The sequence below is a fragment of the Ambystoma mexicanum genome, chromosome 3q, assembly GCF_040938575.1.
Source record: "Ambystoma mexicanum isolate Mex_15411 chromosome 3q, UKY_AmexF1_1, whole genome shotgun sequence".
Lineage (NCBI taxonomy): Eukaryota > Metazoa > Chordata > Amphibia > Caudata > Ambystomatidae > Ambystoma > Ambystoma mexicanum.
The window spans coordinates 48184812-48203940 of record NC_090926.1 but is presented as its reverse complement, the minus strand read 5'-3'; the positions used below and the strand labels follow the sequence as shown (position 1 = coordinate 48203940).

At 52.4% G+C, this 19129-nt stretch overlaps 1 protein-coding gene across 1 annotated transcript in view; it reads right to left on the bottom strand.

Moving 5' to 3' along the window:
• The window catches only part of GGA1 (golgi associated, gamma adaptin ear containing, ARF binding protein 1), an 839899-nt gene that overhangs the window by 436664 nt on the left and 384106 nt on the right, over positions 1 to 19129 (bottom strand). Inside the window, exons 10-12 of the mRNA XM_069653043.1 lie at positions 17722 to 17829; positions 17001 to 17156; positions 16608 to 16672 (exon numbers count right to left, since the gene is read on the bottom strand). Of these exons, the coding sequence (XP_069509144.1) occupies positions 16608 to 16672; positions 17001 to 17156; positions 17722 to 17829 (329 nt within the window). The remainder of the gene's footprint in view (positions 1 to 16607; positions 16673 to 17000; positions 17157 to 17721; positions 17830 to 19129) is intronic.

Below are 19129 nucleotides of genomic sequence, written 5' to 3'. Positions count from 1 at the left end.
ACATGCACAACCACGGGAGGTGGCAAAGGCTCAACATCAAGCATTACATCAAACTCAACATTAAGTATCTTACCTCCTCACCAGGCTCACCTCAGGCGAACAGGTTGCGCAGCACTGCTTGGCCGACCCTGGACTCCTCCCTGGAATCCCGGTCGACGCAGTAGAATTTCGTGAAGGTGTGCGTCGACCTCCACGTAGCAGCCCTGCATATGTCCAGCAGGGGCACACCAGATAGGAACGCCGTGGTAGCTGCGATCGCTCTGGTGGAATGGGCTCTCGGACGGCCAGGCAGCGGTCGGTTTGCCAACCGGTGACAGTACATGATACAGCCGGAGAGCCATCTGGAAATGGAAGCCTTCGAGAGAGCCTTCCCCTGATTGACAGGTCCAAAGTTCACAAAGAGTTGTGACGTCTTCCGAAAACACTTCGTGCGGTCTACGTAGAACTTCAGCGCTCTAGCCACATCCAGCGAGTGCAAAGTCCTCTCAGCCGGCGACGGGAAGAACACAGGCAACACCAAGGGTTCGTTGAGATGGAAGTCCGACGGTACCTTGGGCATGAAGGAGGGGTGCGTCCTGAGCACTACCCTCGTGTCGTGAAAAGTCAAGTACGGGGCCTTGCAGGAAAGGGCCTGGATCTCTCCCACTCGTCGTGCGGAGGTGATGGCCACAAGAAAAGCTGTTTTCCACGATAGAAACTTCAACGGGGCCGAGTGCAGAGGCTCGAACGGAGGTCCCATGAGCTTGGTCAGCACCACGTTGAGCTCCCACGCCGGGGCCGGAGCCTTCACCGGCGGGAACGATCTGAACAGTCCCTTCATGAACTCTTTCACCAGACGATGAGACCACAAGGACGTCCGCCCCGTGGTTCTGGTGTATCGGGAGATCGCAGCAAGATGAATCTTGATGGACGCGTGTGCCAGACCAGCTTTGGCCAGCGTCAGCAGGTACGGCAGTACTTGGGGAGCCGTAATCCGTAGAGGGTTAATCTTCTGTGCGTGGCACCAGACAGAGAACCTCTTCCATTTGTGTCCGTAGCATTTAAGAGTCGAGGACGCCCTGGCCTTTGCAAGAACCTCTCTGCAATCGGCCGGTATGTCGTATCCTCCAAACTCTAGCGCTGCAGGAGCCAGGCCTGCAAGTTCAGCGACTTCGGGTCGTGGTGGAGGATGGCGCCTCCTTCCCTGGAGAGTAGATCCGCGTCCGCCGGCAGCTTGATCGGCGGGGACGCTGACAAGTCCAGCAAGTCCGGGAACCATATCTGCCTCGGCCACGCAGGTGCAACGAGGATCATCCTGCACCGTGACCTCTTGAGCTGGTTGACGAGCCGGATTAGCAGAGGCAAGGGAGGGAACGCGTAGAGGAACAGGCCCTCCCAGGGGAACGAGAAAGCATCGCCCATGCTCCTCGTCTGGGGAAACCTGCTGGCGAACCTCCGGCACTTGGTGTTCGTCGCCGTCGCGAACAGGTCGATCTGGGGTGTGCCCCACCGTCGGAAGAGGCGATCCACTAGATCCTGCCGTAGCTCCCACTCGTGGCACGAGCGCAGCTCCCTGCTGAGTGAGTCGGCGATGGTGTTTTTTATCCCTGCCAGATGAAACGGCACCAGAAACATCCTTTGGGCGACGGCCCAATGCCACAGGTCCTGCGCCTCCGTGGACAGTGCTGGGGACCTGGTTCCGCCCTGTTTCCTGATGTAAAACATGGTGGTGGTGTTGTCGGTGAAGATCCTCACCACCTTGCCCTTGAGGGACGGAAGGAAGGACCTGAGGGCCCAAAACACTGCACGGAGCTCCAGGACGTTGATATGTAGGGATTTCTCCGTCGGGAGCCAAAGGCCTCTTGCGTGCAGATTTTCGGTGTGCGCTCCCCACCCTTCCAGGGAGGCATCCGTGGTCACTGTCTCCTGGTGGGCTGGGTCTGGAAGTCCATACCCGCCGTCAGATGCGCGCGGGTGCCCCACCACCGGATCGCTCGTCGGAAACTCTCGTCGAGCATCCGGAGCCTGCACATGGGAATGAGGTAGATGCAGGAAGACATCATCCCGAGGAGGGACTTGATGGACCTCACTTTGGCTGCGTCGGCCACCAACATCCGTTGCACCTTGCCCAAGATGGTCCTGGTCCTCTCCTCCGACGGGGAGGCCAGAAGGGACACTGTGTCGAGCCTCGCTCCCAGAAACAGTGCGACTTGCGCGGGCACCAGGTGGGATTTGGCGTAGTTCACGGAGAATCCCAGGTCCGTGAGGAGTTGGACGGTCCTTGCCGTGTGGACCACGGCGAGCTCCCTCGTCTTGGCGCGGATGAGCCAGTCGTCCAGGTAGGGGTAGACGTGAATCCCCTCGCGGCGCAGCTGCGCCGCCACCGGTGCGAGGCACTTGGTGAATACCCTGGGTGCCGACCGTAGTCCGAAGGGAAGGGCTTTGAACTGGTAATGACGCCCCTGGACCACGAACCTGAGGAATTTTCAGTGCCCCTTTAGGATGGGAATGTGGAAGTAGGCATCCTCCAAATCCAACGACGATAGGAAGTCTCCTTCCTCCAGCTGACCCAGGACGTGCTGGAGGGTGACCATCCGGAACTTCTGTGCCTTGATGAACTTGTTCAGACGTCGCAGGTCTAGGATGGGGCGCCATCCTCCCGTCTTCTTCTTCACGAGGAAGTATCTCGAGTAGACTCCGGAGCCCCGAAGCCTCTTTGGGACGAGTTCGATGGCGCCCTTTCTGAGCATCGCCTTTACCTCCAGGAGAAGTTGAGGGACGTGAAGTTCTTTCCTGGCCACGGGGGGGACGCGCGGGCACCTTCTTTGAAACTCGAGCGCGTGGCCCCGGGCCAGGGCGTCCAGCACCCAACGGTCGGTGGAGATGGACTCCCACACGCTGACGAAGCCCGCCAGCCGGCCTCCCACCGGGGTGCTTCGGTGGGGGCCCGACCCCACGGCCGGTTCAATCCTGCTTGGACGCGGCCTTGCCGCCTTGACCTCCTTGGCGACGACGGCGGGGTCCGCTAGACTTGCCTCGTCCTCTGTAGGCCTCTTGCGACGACGAGCGGGCCGCTTGACGGTAGGAAGCGAAACCGCCGCCGGAACCTTTGGAGGCGCCCTTGCCTCCGCCGCTCCGAAAGGGCGTCCGTCGTTGCTGCAGAACTCCAAGGGCCCGGGCCGTCTCAGTATCCGCCTTGATGGCCTGAAGGGAATCGTCCACTGTCTTCCCAAACAGGTTGTTCCCGTCGAAGGGCATGTCCAGGACTCTGGTCTGGACGTCCTGCCGGAAGTCCGTAGCTTTGAGCCATCCACGACGTCGAAGGCAAACGCCGTTGCCCAGCTGGCGGAACCCAGTGTCGGCGATGTCCGTCGCCACGGTGATGGCGTGGTCCGAGGCCACCTCACCTTCCTGCAGGATCTCCAGGGCCTCCGCCCTCTTGTCGTCCGGCAGAAAATCCAGCAGGGGAGCTATCTTGTACCAGAGCTCCCTGTCGTAGCGAGCCACGATAGCCAAGGCGTTGGCCGCTTTAATCGTCGTCGCTGCCGACGAGATGACTCTACGTCCCATAGCATCCAATTTCTTTCCCTCGCCGTCCGGCGGGGAAGTCGATGTGGAGGCCGCACCCCCCCCCCCCCCCGCTTTCTTCCTGGCTGCCGCGGAGGCGACGGAATCCGGGGTAGGCTGCGCCCGGAGGCATAGGGGGGCCGTGTCCGGGACCCGGTACTTTTTCTCGTACCGGTCTCTTCTAGCTGGCGTCGTGGAAGGGTTCTTGAGGAGGGAAAGGCCCTCATCCCAAATGTCGTCCAACAGAGGCACTGCGAGGACCGTCTTCCTCTTGGCCTCGCGCCGCTGATAAAGGAAGCCTTCCTTTTTCTTCTCCTCAGGGCAGAGTTGGAAAAGCTCGGAAGCCCTGGAGATCATGGAGTGGAAAGATCCGATCTCGTCGGGCGGAGAAGCCCTGGTGGGAGGCGACGACGGAATATCCTCGTCGTATGCCTCGTCGTCCGTACCCGTCGCTGCCGTGTCAGTCCCCGTATCATCCCCTCGGGTGGACGGGGAGGAGGGCTGGACGGGGCGCGACGGTTGAAAAGGAGGTGGTGGATGGATCCTTCTTTTCTTGGTAGGGGGAACACCAGAAGGTCCCGGTTCTGGATCCCCCGACGGGAGAGGTTCCTCCGTCGGTAACGGTAGCCTCGTCCTTATCTCGGAGCATAAGGACTGTATGGCCAACAAAATGGCCGCCGAGTTGTCTTGCGGCGCTGGCAGAGGGGAATCCGACGGGCGAGCAGGGGCCCCGTCGGTATCCTCGACGATGTCGTCGTCGTCACCTGCGTCGGGGTCCATTCCGACGGGCTGGCCTTCTTCCACGCCTAGGCCGTGGCTTAAGACCTCGATCAGCTCCTCTTCTGAGGTTGAGGCCGAATCTACGACGACGCCCTGCCCCCCCTTCTTCCCCACGGAGGGTTTCACGGGGGTCCTATCGATGGGCACAAAAGAAGACTCCCTCCGAGGAGGCAGGGAGATTCTGGGCCCTGAGGTCGCCACCACTGGTGCAGCCTCCACAGGCTGAGCCAGGGCCGCCGCGACCGTTTCGATAGAGGGCTTGGTCGGATGGATCAAGGCCTTCACCACCTTAGGTGCGCTCACCGCCTTATCCTTGAGGGAGGGGGCACTGCCACGCTCCTCCTCTGCCTTAGAGCTCGACCGGGGCCTCTCCAGGAGCTTCGCCGGGTGCTCGGCCTTCCTCTTACCCGACCCAGAGCGTTGGCTCGTGGTTGATGGTGCCGGGGAGGGTGCGCCCTGCCTGGCGCCCGTAGAGCCCGACCGTTCGGCGCTCCCGGTGCCAGCGGACTCGCGGTGCTTGGCCTTATGTTGGGCCCCCGTCGCCGGGGCGCCCTCAAAGGTCTTAGAAGACCGCTCGGATTTCTTCTTCTTCTCGCCAGACGGGCTCTTACCCTCCAGCCAGTTGGCGAGACGTTGATGGCGGTCCTTCATGGTCCGTTCCGACATGTTGCCGCAAAACGCACAGTCCTTCTCCACGTGCGTCTTGTCCTCATGAAGGCAGTAAAGGCAGAAAGAGTGTTCGTCCTCCTTAAAGACGTTCTGCAGCTGGCATCCAGGGCAGACCCTGAACAGCTTTCCGGGCGTCGAGCTTCCCTTCTCCTGGGCCATCTCCGAGACCGGGCCTGAGAAGCTTCTGGAGTCCTCCGAAGTGTAGCTCGACGAAATCTTCACCCTTGAGGGGCGCAGACGAATCCGACACGGGTCCCCGTTGATCGGATGTAGGATCGGTGGAGCTTGAGGCTCTTTTGACCGAAAGAATCAAAGTTTTTGTGAAAAAAGCGCGAAAAATAGCACTAACGCTCGAGAGCAATAGCACGAGGATCCCAACACATGAACGTGCGGTAAAAATCTGAAGATGGCTGCCAGAGGCGGTGCTTAGGTAGAGGGCAGTCATTGGCTGTGGTCAGTATGACGCAGAGACCAGTGATTGGTTATTACTACGAAAGACAGATCAGAAACGAAACTGATACTGGTTTTTTCTTTACCGAGGATTCCCAGCCTGACGACGGGGAATATTCATGAGCATGTGAATCCATGCCAGACCCCATGCTGGAGAAGTTGTTAGCTTCTAAGTAATCCTGTATTTGCAGATACGCTACTCTGTCAATGATTTTAAGCAAGAAAGGGACGGTGGTGATGGGTCTGTAGTTTGTCGGTATAGCAGGGTCAAGTGTTTGTTTTTTTAGGAGGGGGAGCACCCAGGAGTGTTTTAGGTTATTGGGCACTAGGTTTGATTTAAAGGATGCATTGATGAGTTTAGAGATGAAGGGGGCTAGGTCTCTAGCTGCATCTTTTATGATCTGGGGAGGGCAGTTGTCTCCTTTGCAGTTGGATGGTTTTAGAGATAGTATGATTTTTTCTGTCTCTAGTATGGTTACTTGTCTGAAGCTGAATGGGTGAGGAATGTTAGGCTGGTTTAAGGGCGGCTCTGAGTGAGGTATGGGTTCAGTTTGCAGGAGCAGGGCGGCTTTTTTATTAGCGATTTTGGTTTGGAGCAGACTAATTTTGCCCGCGAGGGCATTTTGTATATTAGTGCACCAGAGTTTATTTTTAGGGATGTTATCAGTCGGGGGTATGGGTGATTCCATTTCCCGGAGAATGGAGAATAGTTCCTTGGTATCTGATTTAGCCTTAGAAATTCTGTTGTTAAAGGTGTTCCTTTTGGTGGTTATAATTTCCTTTTTATACTGTTTGGCAAATGTGGCTAATTTGATTTTGTTCTCCAGCGTGGGTGTATGTTGCCAAATTGTTTGTAGCTTTCTTTTATGGATTCTGAGGTCTTTCAGCTGTGGTGTGAACCAATTGTTCAGGTGACAGAGTTGTTTACTTTTGCGAGTTTTGGTGGGAGCAATCAGATCTAGTGCCTTAGTCATCGTGTTGTTGTATACTTCCACAAGCAGAGTAGGGTCTGTAGTAATGTCTAGATTGTCGAGTGTGGGGAGAAGGTGAGGTAGGAGTCTTTCTGCTGTGATATCTTTTTTATTTCTGGTGGGGAGAGGCGGGGCCATGAGTATGGGTTTGGGTCGGATGAGGTCAAGTGAGGCGTTGAATACAAGTAGTGGTCGGTCCAAGATTGTGGCAAAATGTTAGTGATGCTGATGTTGCAGTTGCGATCAGCAACCCAGTCTAAGGTCCTACCTTTGACGTGAGTGGGGGTGGAGACTTTTTGAGTTAAGGCATAGTCATTCAAGAGTGTAGCAACGGATAGGGCGTGTTTGTCATTACAGTCATTGAAGCCCAAGTTAAAGTCTCCCAGTAGTAGGATTTGAGCATGGTCTTTAGTGTTATTGGTTAGGATACTAGTTAGGTCATCTTCAAAGGATCCTAGTGGTCCAGGAGGTCTGTAGATGACGTGCATGGTGAGGGTGCGGCTGCACGAGATGTGAAGTTTAGCGGTAAGGAGTTCACATGATTGGAATAGTACGTTAGTAGCTAATTTGATAGGTAGAGAGGATTTGTGGATAATGGCTAGGCCACCTCCTTTGGTGTGAGGTCTGTCAACTCTTAGTAGTTGGTAGCCATCCGGTATTGCTAGCATGATGGCTGGGCCAGCCGCCTCATGGAGCCATGTTTCGGTTATGACTAGTAGGTCTAGGTTCTCATTCGTTAAGGTGTCAGATCTCTGTAGCGTGGGCTACCATGGATCTAGCATTGACTAGTGAACCAGTAAGTGATAAGGTATTGGCTGGTGTAGTAGTAGGAGGTTGTTTATTTTTAGTTGGGGTGTCTCTTTGTGACGGTGTCTGGTTAGGTGTTATGAAAGGGGCAGATTTGGTGTGTTGCGAACGTTTATTTGCTAGGTCAATGTAACCTCTGTGGTTAAGGTAGGATGATGGTTCGTGTAGGCTGGGTAATCTTGCCCTCAGCCTCATGTTTCTGTCTTTAGGAGGGTGTGAGGCGGCAAGTGCAAGTGCCATAGTGGTGAGGAGGCTCAGTATAAGGTGAAGTGTTTGGAGTGGGGGAGTTTTCATGAACTTGTTCAGACGTCGCAGGTCCAGGATGGGGCGCCATCCCCCCGTCTTCTTCTTCACGAGGAAGTATCTCGAGTAAACGCCGGAGCCCCGAAGCCTCTTTGGGACGAGTTCGATGGCGCCCTTCCTGAGCATCGCCTTTACCTCCAGGAGAAGTTGAGGGACGTGAAGTTCTTTCCTGGCCACGGGGGGGACGCGCGGACACCTTCTTTGAAACTCGAGCGCGTGGCCCCGGGCCAAGGCGTCCAGCACCCAACGGTCGGTGGAGATGGACTCCCACACGCTGACGAAGCTCGCCAGCTGGCCTCCCACCGGGGTGCCTCGGTGGGGGCCCGACCCCACGGCCGGTTCAATCCTGCTTCGACGAGGCTTTGCCGCCTTGACCTCCTTAGCGACGACGGCAGGGTCCGCCAGACTTGTCTCAGGAGGCCTACAGAGGACGAGGCGACGAGCGGGCCGCTTGACGGTAGGTGGAGAAACCGCCGCCGGAACCTTTGGAGGCGCCCTTGCCTCCGCTGCTCCGAAAGGGCGTCCGTCGTTGTTGCAGAACTCCAAGGGCCCGGGCCGTCTCGGTGTCCGCTTTAATGGCCTGAAGGGAATCGTCCACTGTTTTCCCAAACAGGTTGTTCCCGTCGAAGGGCATGTCCAGGACTCTGGTCTGGACGTCTTGACGGAAGTCCGTAGCCTTGAGCCATCCACGCCGCCTAAGGCAAACGCCGTTGCCCAACTGGCGGAACCCAGTGTCGGCGATGTCCGTCGCAACGGTAATGGCGTGGTCCGAAGCCACCTCACCTTCCTGCAGGATCTCCAGGGCCTCTGCCCTCTTGTCGTCCGGCAAGAAGTCCAGCAGGGGAGCCAGTTTGTACCAGAGCTCCCTGTCGTAGCGGGCCACGATAGCCAAGGCGTTGGCCGCTTTAATCGTCGTCGCTGCAGACGAGATGACTCTGCGTCCCATAGCGTCCAATTTCTTTCCCTCGCCGTCCGGTGGGGAAGTCGATGTGGAGGCCGCACCCCCCACCCCGCTTTCTTCCTGGCTGCCGCGGAGACGACGGAGTCCGGGGTAGGCTGCGCCCGGAGGCACAGGGGGGCCGTGTCTGGGACCCGGTACTTCTTCTCGTACCGGTCTCTTCTAGCTGGCGTCGTGGAAGGGTTCTTGAGGAGGGTGAGGCCCTCATCCCAAATGTCGTCCAATAGAGGCACTGCGAGGACCGTCTTCCTCTTGGCCTTGCGCCGCTGATAAAGGAAACCTTCCTCCTTCTTCTCCTCAGGGCACAGTTGGAAAAGCTCGGATGCCCTGGTGATCATGGAGTGGAACGATCCAATCTCGTCGGGCGGAGAAGCCCTGGTGGGAGGCGACGACGGTACATCATCGTCGTATACCTAGTCGTCCGTACCCGTCGCTGCCGTGTCAGTCCCCGTATCATCCCCTCGGGTGGACGGGGAGGAGGGCTGGAAGGGGCGCGACGGAGGTGGAGGGTGGATCCTTCTTTTCTTGGTAGGGGGAACACCAGAAGGTCCCGGTTCTGGGTCCCCCGACGGGAGAGGTTCCGTCGGCAACGGTAGCCTCGTCCTTATCTCGGAGCATAAGGACTGTATAGCCAACAAAATGGCCGCCGAGTTGTCTCGCGGCGCTGGCAGAGGGGAATCCGACGGGCGATCAGGGGCCCCGTCGGTACCCTCGACGATGTCGTCGTCACCTGCGTCGGGATCCATCCCGACGGGCCGGTCTTCTTCCACGCCGAGGCCGTGGCTTAAGACCTCGACCAGCTCCTCCTCCGAGGTTGAGGCCGAATCTACGACGACGCCCTGCCCCCCCTTTTTCTTCCCCACGGGGGATTTCACAGGGGTCCTATCGATGGGCACAAAAGAGGACTCCCTCCGAGGTGGCAGGGAGACTCTGAGCCCCGAGGTCGCCACCACTGGTGTAGCCTCCACAGGCTGAGCCAGGGCCGCCGCGACAGTTTCAATAGCGGGCTTGGCTGGATGGATTAAGGCCTTCACCACCTTAGGTGCGCTCACCGCCTTATCCTTAAGGGGGGGGCACTGCCTCGCTCCCCCTCCGCCTTCGAGCTCGACCGGGGCCTCTCCAGGAGCTTCGCCGGGTGCTCGGCCTTCCTCTTACCCGAACCAGAGCGTTGGCTCGTGGTTGATGGTGCCGGGGAGGGTGCGCCCTGCCTGGCGCCCGTAGAGCCCGACCGTTCGGCGCTCCCGGTGCCAGCGGACTCGCGGTGCTTGGCCTTATGTTGGACCCCCGTCGCCGGGGCGTCCTCAAAGGTCTTAGAAGACCGCTCAGATTTCTTCCTCTTCTTCTCGCCGGACGGGCTCTTCCCTTCTAGCCAGTTGGCGAGACGTTGATGGCGGTCCTTCATGGTCCGCTCCGACATGTTGCCGCAAAACGCACAGTCCTTCTCCACGTGCGTCTTGTCCTCATGTAGGCAGTAAAGACAAAAAGAGTGTTCGTCCTCCTTGAAGACGTTCTGCAGCTGGCATCCAGGGCAGACCCTGAACAGCTTTCCGGGCGTCGAGCTTCCCTTCTCCTGGGCCATGACCGGGCCTGAGAAACTTCTGGAGTCCTCCAAAAGCGTAGCTCGACAAAATCTTCACCCTTGAGGGGCGCAGACGAATCCGACACGGGTCCCCGTTGATCGGATGGAGAGTCGGTGGAGCTTGAGGCTCTTTTGACCGAAAAAACAGTTTTTGAGAAAAACGTGAAAAAAAAATAGCACTTACGCTCGAGAGCAATAGCACGAGGATCCCAACACATGATCGTGCAGTAAAAATCTGAAGATGGCTGCCAGAGGCGGGGCTTAGGTAGAGGGCAGTCATTGGCTGTGGTCAGTATGACGCAGAGATCAGTGATTGGTTATTACTACGAAAGACAGATCAGAAACGAAACTGATACTGGTTTTTTCTTTACCGAGGATTCCCAGCCTGACGACGGGGAATATTCATGAGCATGTGAATCCATGCCAGACCCCATGCTGGAGAACCAATGTTGCCATGTAATCCCGAATTTTCAATAGGTGGATGATTTCCTGCAGCATTGTTGTTAGGGAGAATTCTCAGTAATGTGCCAACTCCCTTCTACCTTAGAGACCTCCAGCTCTTTTTGCTGGACTTAAGGACTTTTAATTTCTAGCCTGGAGATAGTGAGACCTTTTTTCCACTCTCTTGTGTATTTTTCTGTGATTTGGAGCCTGTATTTCTTTTAACTTTGTAGTCTGACAAACTCCATAGGCATCATCTTTACATTGTGGAACACTGCACCTTCAGTGCAGTGGTACATGGAAGTCTCTTAGATTCCCCAAAGGTTTAAATACCTTCTCTTGGTGAAATTACTGTTTCCAAGAGCAGGAAGTGAAATTGATTTCCCAAAGGTATTTGAACCTTTGGGAAATCTGAGAGACTTCCCTGTGTCAATGCACTGAAGGTGCTGTGTGTCACAATGCAGAGATGATACCTATGGAGTTTGTCAGACTCCAAAGTCAAAAGAAACAGAGTCCAAATCACAGAAAAATACACAAGAGAGTGGGAAAAAGGTCTCACTATCTCCAGGCTAGAAATTAAAAGTCCTAAAGTCCAGCAAAAAGAGCCGGAGGTCTCTAAGGTAGAAGGAAATTAGCACATTTCTGAGAATTCTCCCTAACAGGCGGCGAAACCCACAGTGCTGGTACTGGTAGGACATCTGAACATGCGGGCTGTAAAAGGAGTCACCAGATGTGCTTGTTCTTGTTTTGCTGAGCCTTTCTCGCAAATGTTTCGGCGTATGTTGAGCGCTACCCTTGGAACGAAGGGCTTGTTGGAAATCTGACCAAGGGTCTTAATGATTTCGTGCTTTTCTTTTCGCGGTCTCGAGCTGGTCGTCGACAGTTTTGCCAAAGAAGAGACCCTCCTCGATTGGGTTGTTAATCAAGGCCGCCTGTGTCTCTGGCTTAAATCCTGAGTCTCTAAGACAGGAATGTCTTTTCAGGAGAGTACCCTCGGCAGCGACCCTTCCTGAGATGTCTGCGGAATCCAAGACAGTTGTCAGGATATTTTGGGAGACTTGTTTACCCTTGGGAGTGATTTTAAGATGGTGGGAGCGTGCCAGTTCTGGTATAGAGTCCAGATGCCGTGAGACCACCTACCACTGGGTGCTGCTGTAGATGGAAAGCAAGGTGGTGCTGTAACTCTGGTGAGGTATGAGCAGAGGTTGTGATACGCCTTACCTAGCATATAAAGTATCTTGCACTCCTTCTTGGGAGGTGCCTCAGAGGTTGAGAGTGGAACAGCAGCTCTCTTTCTGGTAGTGGTTAACACCAGAGAATCTGGCTTGATGTGACCCCTAATGTAGAGGGGATCTGAAGGAGAGGCCCCGAAAGATTTTTCCACCTGTGGGTTATCCACCCTAGTAAGAAAGGGGGTAGACAGGGACGGAAAGACCCTTTTCTTGATGGACTCCAGGAGTAGAATAGCCTGGCTAACAGGCTTTTTCGCATTGAGAAGATCTTCAACTCAGTCAGTCCCTGCAGTACTGGATTCCTCAGTGTTTGTCAAAATGGTGTGAAACCTTTTTCAGCAGCTCATTGTAGAGAGATTGGTTTGCAATAGGCGCAGAGGGACCGCCCTCAACTACGGAGGTGTCAACAGGGTCAACAAAGATGAGATCAGGGTAGTCCTCACTCTCTTGGCCGGGGTCACCGTGAATACACCCCCTCATGTCCTGGTCAGCTTGTGGGAACTGCATGTCTATATAAAGAGATCCTTGTGAAGGAGCCTAGGGCGGCAGGGAGAGAGGGTGTTGCTGACACTGGGGGAGGTATATGAGGATGCTCAGCAGGCCTTGAGGGAGTGGGCAGCTTACTCATGAAGTCCACAAAGAATGGCATTTTACCCATTGTGTCCTCAAACTGTGATTGCGTCTAGTGGGCAGCAGACAAGATGGCTCGTGGGGGCTCCAGAATGACCAGGAGGTGTTACTACTGGGCAATCTGCTCCAGGGGATTGTCTTCGGGGGCTCTCCCGAAGGCGGAAGACAGAGGTGAGGATTCATCCTCAGTGTCCAGAGGCCTAAGAGGCTTATTTACCCTGAGCAGAAGGATCCTTGTGGTGTTTTTCTGGATGAGAATGTGATTTATGCTTCTTCGGCGTCTGTTTCTGCGTTTCCACCTCAGCTGTCTTGCAGTGTTTATGTGCGCCCTTCGATGGAGTGTCTGCATGATCATCTTGTGGTAAACGCGTAGGTGTAACCACAGTGGGCGCGTTCTGCGTTAAGTCGGTGGGCTGGGAGGCAGGAACCAATGGCGTGCAATCCTCCGTCGACAGGCCCATTGAGCGACGGCTGGGGGGTATGCGTTAATGGGAGAAAGTGTGTGCGTGTACACTGGCATTACCAGAGGTATTCCTCAAAGCAGTGCCCTGTTATTGCCTTTTGTTACAGAGAATTCCCAGAAATGTGCCAATTCCCTCCACCTTAGAGACCCCCAGCGACTTTGTTGGATTTTGAGGACTTGATTTATTTACCTGGAGAGAGAGAGACCTTTTTTTCCCCACTCTCTCATGTATTTTAATGTGATTTTGAACTTGGTTTCTTTTGGTTATGGAGCCTGACAAACTTCATAGGCATCATCTTGTACATTGCGTCACACAGCACCTTCAGTGCAGTGACGCACCTAAGTCTTTTAGATTTTCCAAAGCTTTAAATAACTTCTCTGGGATAAACTATTGTTTCCCAGAGCAGTAAAGTGAAATTGACTTTACTTACATTTATAACTTTCTAGACCCAGCACACACCATCTTACAATAGGGTGCTGGAGGGGTTAACCTAGTATCCCTTAGTCTAGCTTCTCATGTAACATTTATATGTTACCCTTTTCTCGATGAATGGCTGGTGGCATTGGTTTACTTTCAACTACTGTGGTGTGCATTTACCGTGGGCTGTGTTCGCAGCTGCAGTAAAGCACCGAAGGGTACCATTTTCGTCAAAATGGCCCCGTTGTTCTTTTTTCACAATTTCTTTGTGGAAAGGTCCTTCTTGAGATTTACTCTGCATGTCAAACCAGGTTTGGTCCCTTTGCTCGCTTTGCGCCTTTGGCGAGATACACGAGTGAAGCCTGCCTCTGGCTCCATGGTGTCAGGGGTTGGCAGGAAGTGAGGGAGGTGCTCGAAACTCCCTGTGCCTAGTCTCCTAGGAGACCCAAATGCGCACTGTAGTGATTGGCCGGCTGACTGTCCAGCAAGGACAGCCACCCTGCCGGGTGACTGACAGCTAGGCTGGAATGAATAGGAGAGAACTGAATAAAAGGTGAGGCTTTTGGCTTAGAAGGCATGGTCGACCACTGGACGAAGGAACCGAAGAAGAACTTGAAGAGGACGCCTGCGGCAACTCCTGGACCGTTGATTTGCCTGGTGAAGCCCTGCTGCTGTGCTGAAACTCCAAATTCATATCGACAGAGAAGACCCTGCAAGGACGACTTCTCCCCTTGAGTTGGTGGGACCAATCAACTCCAAAGTAATCCACCTGGACATTCTCTCGGAGCTGGTTGACTTTCCACAGAGTTGCAACTGGAAACCGAAACGCCAGGGAGAGGAACACCAGATTGTGTGCGTTGCTTGTAGGCTGGCCAAGAGCTCCAGGAAGATCCTCCGGACTCCCAGGAATGCAGGACTGACCAAGCCTGAGCCCCCTCAACAGAGTGCTGGACCCCAGAAGAAAGGAAAGCCCATCTCGCCAGCCAGGAACAGCATTGTTGCTATTTGCAGTAGACACGATGAGCTGAAAACACTGACACGCCACTTGTTTGAAGATTGCCGGTTGTGAGCAGTGACCGTCCCATTGTAGTGCAGGAGTCCCCAGAGGTCCTCCCTCTTGTCCCCACGACTGTTGCCCAGGAACAGTGCAATCTGCAGAGCTGCTCAGGAACAGAAGTCATCTGCTGCACTTTTTCTTCAATACAAAGGTACTGTGAGAGAACTTACCTCTTTCTGTAGAGTTGCTTGCATCTTCTTCTACTCACAGGTCTAACGGCTTGTGGCCCTACATTACCTGCAAAGAAGTGCTTCAGCTCAAAGACTTTTGTCCATTGACTTTGGCTTAGCCTGCTCCACTGAATTACTCTTATTGGGGGATCTGAAAGTATATGCCTGCTTAAGAATATTTGTGGTCTCTTGTATGTACTAATAACCTTTTCATTTGATTTATTCTTAAATGACTAAATTCAACAGTGATATATTAATGTCCCCAGCATCCCAGCTATTGAAGTCCCCGGAGGGTGCAAGTTGTGTCAGTGGGCCATCCCAAAAGGGTACTGTGTATTTTGTGAAGTATATTTGAGTTTTACTGTCATAGTGCTCCCTTCTGAAGAAGGCTTACCTAACTGACTGATAAATTAATAATTGTTTATTCAAGAAACCTTGTGTATAAGTGTTTGAATTGAATACTTGTCACTGAATCTCTGTGTAACCCCCCTACAGCTCACATTGAACCCGCTTCAGATAAGCCTGGCAGCTCCACACGCTACCAAAACTGTGTAGTACAAGCTTATACCAAAGATTGGGTTTCTTATTACCGGTAGTCAGGGTTGTTTTAGTGTTCCCAAAAGGTACTGGAATCAATTGTGCCTAACACCTTTTGAGACTGAACACAGGCATGCAGGAACTAGATTGTTCCACAGTAGTGTCCTCGAGCTCTGAATTGCAGTCTCTGCTGCCTAGGCCTTTGTTGTCTGGCTCTAATATCCCAGCAGTTGTTTCCGACTACACCAACATGGCATATGTTGCCCACCGCTTGGCCCAGCGCTCCTTTAGGGTTCTGGGCTATGGGATTCGAGGGGGTCGAGTGGAAGGCAGTGGTTGCAAACACTGCTTGCCAACGCACATAAATGTTCTGTTGCACTTCCGTCAGAACTTAAAGGGGGTTGCGCTCCATTGTGGAAGGCGGACACAGAGGCAGCAGGACAAAAGGTAGTAGGAGCAGGAAATGAGGGTGTGCATTCTTTAACAAGGAAGGATCAGTCCCACCCACTCTGCCTACTGGTTAGGCCGAAGCCCGGTGTAGGCCAAAGCCCATCGTCGGAACAGAACGTCTGTTTCAAAAGCCAGGATCAGCCGTCAAGATGTTCCAGGGAAACAGTAGAATTAGCGAGTCAAACGCCAACGACAGAAGAGGTTTGGATGAGTTTAACTCTTAAAGTAGCTCAAGCTACAGACTCTGCGAAATAACTTGCCACAATGGCGCAAATAAATTATCAGAGGGACCTCAATTCGTGAGGGATCATGGGTACAGGGTATGTCACACTAGAGATAGTATTACAGTCACGCCGTGTCGACCTCCCTTTTCAAACTTCAAAACCTTCATGTGCAATACTCAGCAGCTTCCACTAGATGTCAGCCTATGCAGAGCATGTGATTCTAAGCAGAACCACAAGCCTCAGAAATATGAATACAGTAGCAGTTTGGTAGTAACACTTGCCCATTATTTTCAATGTATAGTGTGTGTTTAGGCGTAAAAGTGTATATTTATGCTTGCTGTCCAATTGGAGTACTCTGGGAGTGTCTCATGGTACCATTACGCAATCCGTTCAATTCCAGAAGTCCAAGCGTTACTGCTCTACTCCATTATTGAATTTGGTTAGATCCAGGTGTATTTTCACTGTTTGTTATAATAGTGTGGCCTCTCAGAACCCTCCCTCTGGGATGGTCCTGAGAATTCATCTTAACAACCCTAAAGATATGAACAGCCAAAAAGGGATCAGCGAGTAAACCGAGTTCAGGTGAGAAGACCCCCCAAAAATACTGTGAAAATTAGTTTAAAATAAAGGACAAAAAGGCAGCTCTGCAAGACATATCTATATGATACAAGCAGAGAGACGAGCACCTAGAATGGACGCTGTGAATTCAACTCTTGAGATGTCCAGATCAAAAGGTACAATTGAAGCCAGTTTCACCAGCTTCAAATGTTTCATTGATTTGGACATCCAAGACTCTGGGGGAATAGCAACAGTAGAAAATAACAGTGCTGTGAATCAATTTTCCTTAAACTGGCACACACTATACATTTAACACCCTAACCCCCACTCTCTCCTCCCATCTACCTTCACTGAGCTCCAATACCTGGAAGCTGTTCCATCCTCCTGTATCTGTGGTAGTCTGGCTACAGGTGGCAGAGTCACTTAGACCTGCAGAAGGGAGAAGCGGTGAGACATTAGCAGGGATCACAAAGGATGGCAGGTCACATTCAACAACAAGGGAAAGAGTGATAGAGACATAGTGGGCAAAAGAAGGTGACGAAACAATAGCAATAGTACGGGAAAATTATTAGAAAGGACAGAGTACCCAGAGTACCTAAAGAGATCAAGTGAAACCCATACAGCTAAGTTAATTGGGAAAACTGAGTGGAAGAGGAAGGGGATAAGCGAACAGAAATCAGATTATTGAGCAGGACAAGCAAAGAGAGGGAAATGGGCTCAGCCCAAAAGGTAATGGTATCATCAATGTTTATCTCACCAAGAGACATGAGCTCATCATCCAGCAGGGAGGCAGAGACCCCTAGCTCCAAAGGGGGTGTGGTATGCTCTAAAGAGAGAGCTGGGAAAGATGGGTATGTTGATGCCCCTGTCGGCAAATCCAAACCTGAGAGGTCCAAGAGGGCAGAGGAGCTACCTGAAAGAAGAAATTACACCAGAGTTGAAGTCAACCTCAGAGATAATGATTCTGCATCATCCACCGCATGCCATCTTTCGCCTTCCTCTTTTTAACATGTCCTTTACCCTTTAGGTCCTCCTCAGATGATTTGCTCGCTGTGTCCTCAAAATACATTGTACTCTGCACAGACATTTGTACACTGTGCATGCCCCCTTTTCAGTACCGATTAAAAGAGGTCTAGGAGGGTTGCAGTGATTAAGGAACATCACTGCAAATAGGTTTCAGTAAAGAAGCATCAGTCTGAGGGATGGTCGTCATAACTTCCATCTCCCTCATGTGGCCATATCGGTTAATACCCCCGCGTTCATGTTATACAGATTTCCTCATATGCATTCTTCATTCAGTTCTTCTGCAGGGCCTTCTACATTCTTTATCCTTTACCCTCCAACACAGAATTCATCCTCAAGCACTGCTTCAAATATTTCACCCACCCTCACCAAGAGCTGTCCCACTCTGCACCGGGGATACTGCTGCAGAGTTCTTGCCATTGAACTCCTCCTTAACTCTGACCCAGGATGCTAACCTGGAATGGTGGTTCCTGATGTCTCCCCGTTGATCTCCTCTCCCCGTACCATCTGTCGGTACGTGTTGATCACATGTGTCAGACTGTCATTTGCTTGTAGAATTTCAGCTGAAACATACAAATATTTAAATAATTGTTAGATATACACACACGTCAAAAGACTTCTCCTTATACTTTTAGTGTCTCCAAGCAGTCTGACACAGAAGGGTGGTATGGTAGCACTATATAAACCCCTTTAAAAAACGAATTTCAATATGATGGCAGACACTTAATTCAAAGAAGTCAGCATCCATTTCTGATAGATGGTCTTCCTTGTGCTGGTAAATTAGAATCTCAAAATGTTCTTAAGCTAGAACATAGCATCCTACGATAAATATGTTTAGTTAACCGCTGGTGGGCTCAGGGACACGTTTTATGAGAGCAGTCTTTAAATGTATGCTGTTGCTCCATGTTGGGGAGTTTTACTAAAGTCCACCTGTGGTAGAACTGTAGAAGACTCACTCTCAGATGTACAGAGCTCCAGCTCTTAGGTTTGTCCGGAACTACACAAAAGGTTTGGTAGCTATGGTCGAGCAGCTAGGCGAATTCTAGAGCGAGGAGGGCTATAGTAGAGTATAAATACTTTGGATTACACTTATCAATGAAACACACACTGCAGTTATATAAAAACAGGGTTGTTTATTATATGCACTAGGGCAATGTTAAAATTAAAATGAAATTCAGGTAAGGAAAGTTTCACACATATATACAGTAGGACATCTGCTGTGACAATGCTCAGTTCAATAATATATCTTTAGCTGAGAAACAAGTAAGTATCAAGAGTAGCTTTAGGTTAGCAATTCAATCATCAACTCACATTGACTAAATAGCAATACCGGTAAGTTAGATAACTATGTAGGTCCAACCCTATCTGGAGAATGAGTGTCTCAAAAGTTAAACAGGGCACTGGGGAACCAGTGACAATGGGTGGCAGAAAAAAAATGTAGGCAGACACTGTCAAAGTTGTCAAATTTACACAGTGTGCCTTTCAGACCAAGTAACAGAATTGGATTCAAAGGGTTCAGGGCCACTGGGTAGGCCACCGGAAGGATTTCAGCCTAAAGGACAGTTGTCCTAAGGCAACACAGTTGGGTCATCCACCCCAACATGACTCTACAAGCTCACGAGGCGTGAACAGCAACACAAGAACTGCCCAGGTAAGTACCCAGGAGTGAGACAGTACGTTCTACAAAAACACTTGTGCATAGGCGTGTTATAAATGCCATATCATGAAGAACAATGTCGTCACCGGCAAATCCCCATGGTAAAATGACAGCAGCTCCCGTTACGGTCTCTGGGCTTGGCGGCTAGAGGAGGAACATTTGGCAGGAGCAGGCAGTCAGACACGGTCACATGGATGCCCAGCAGA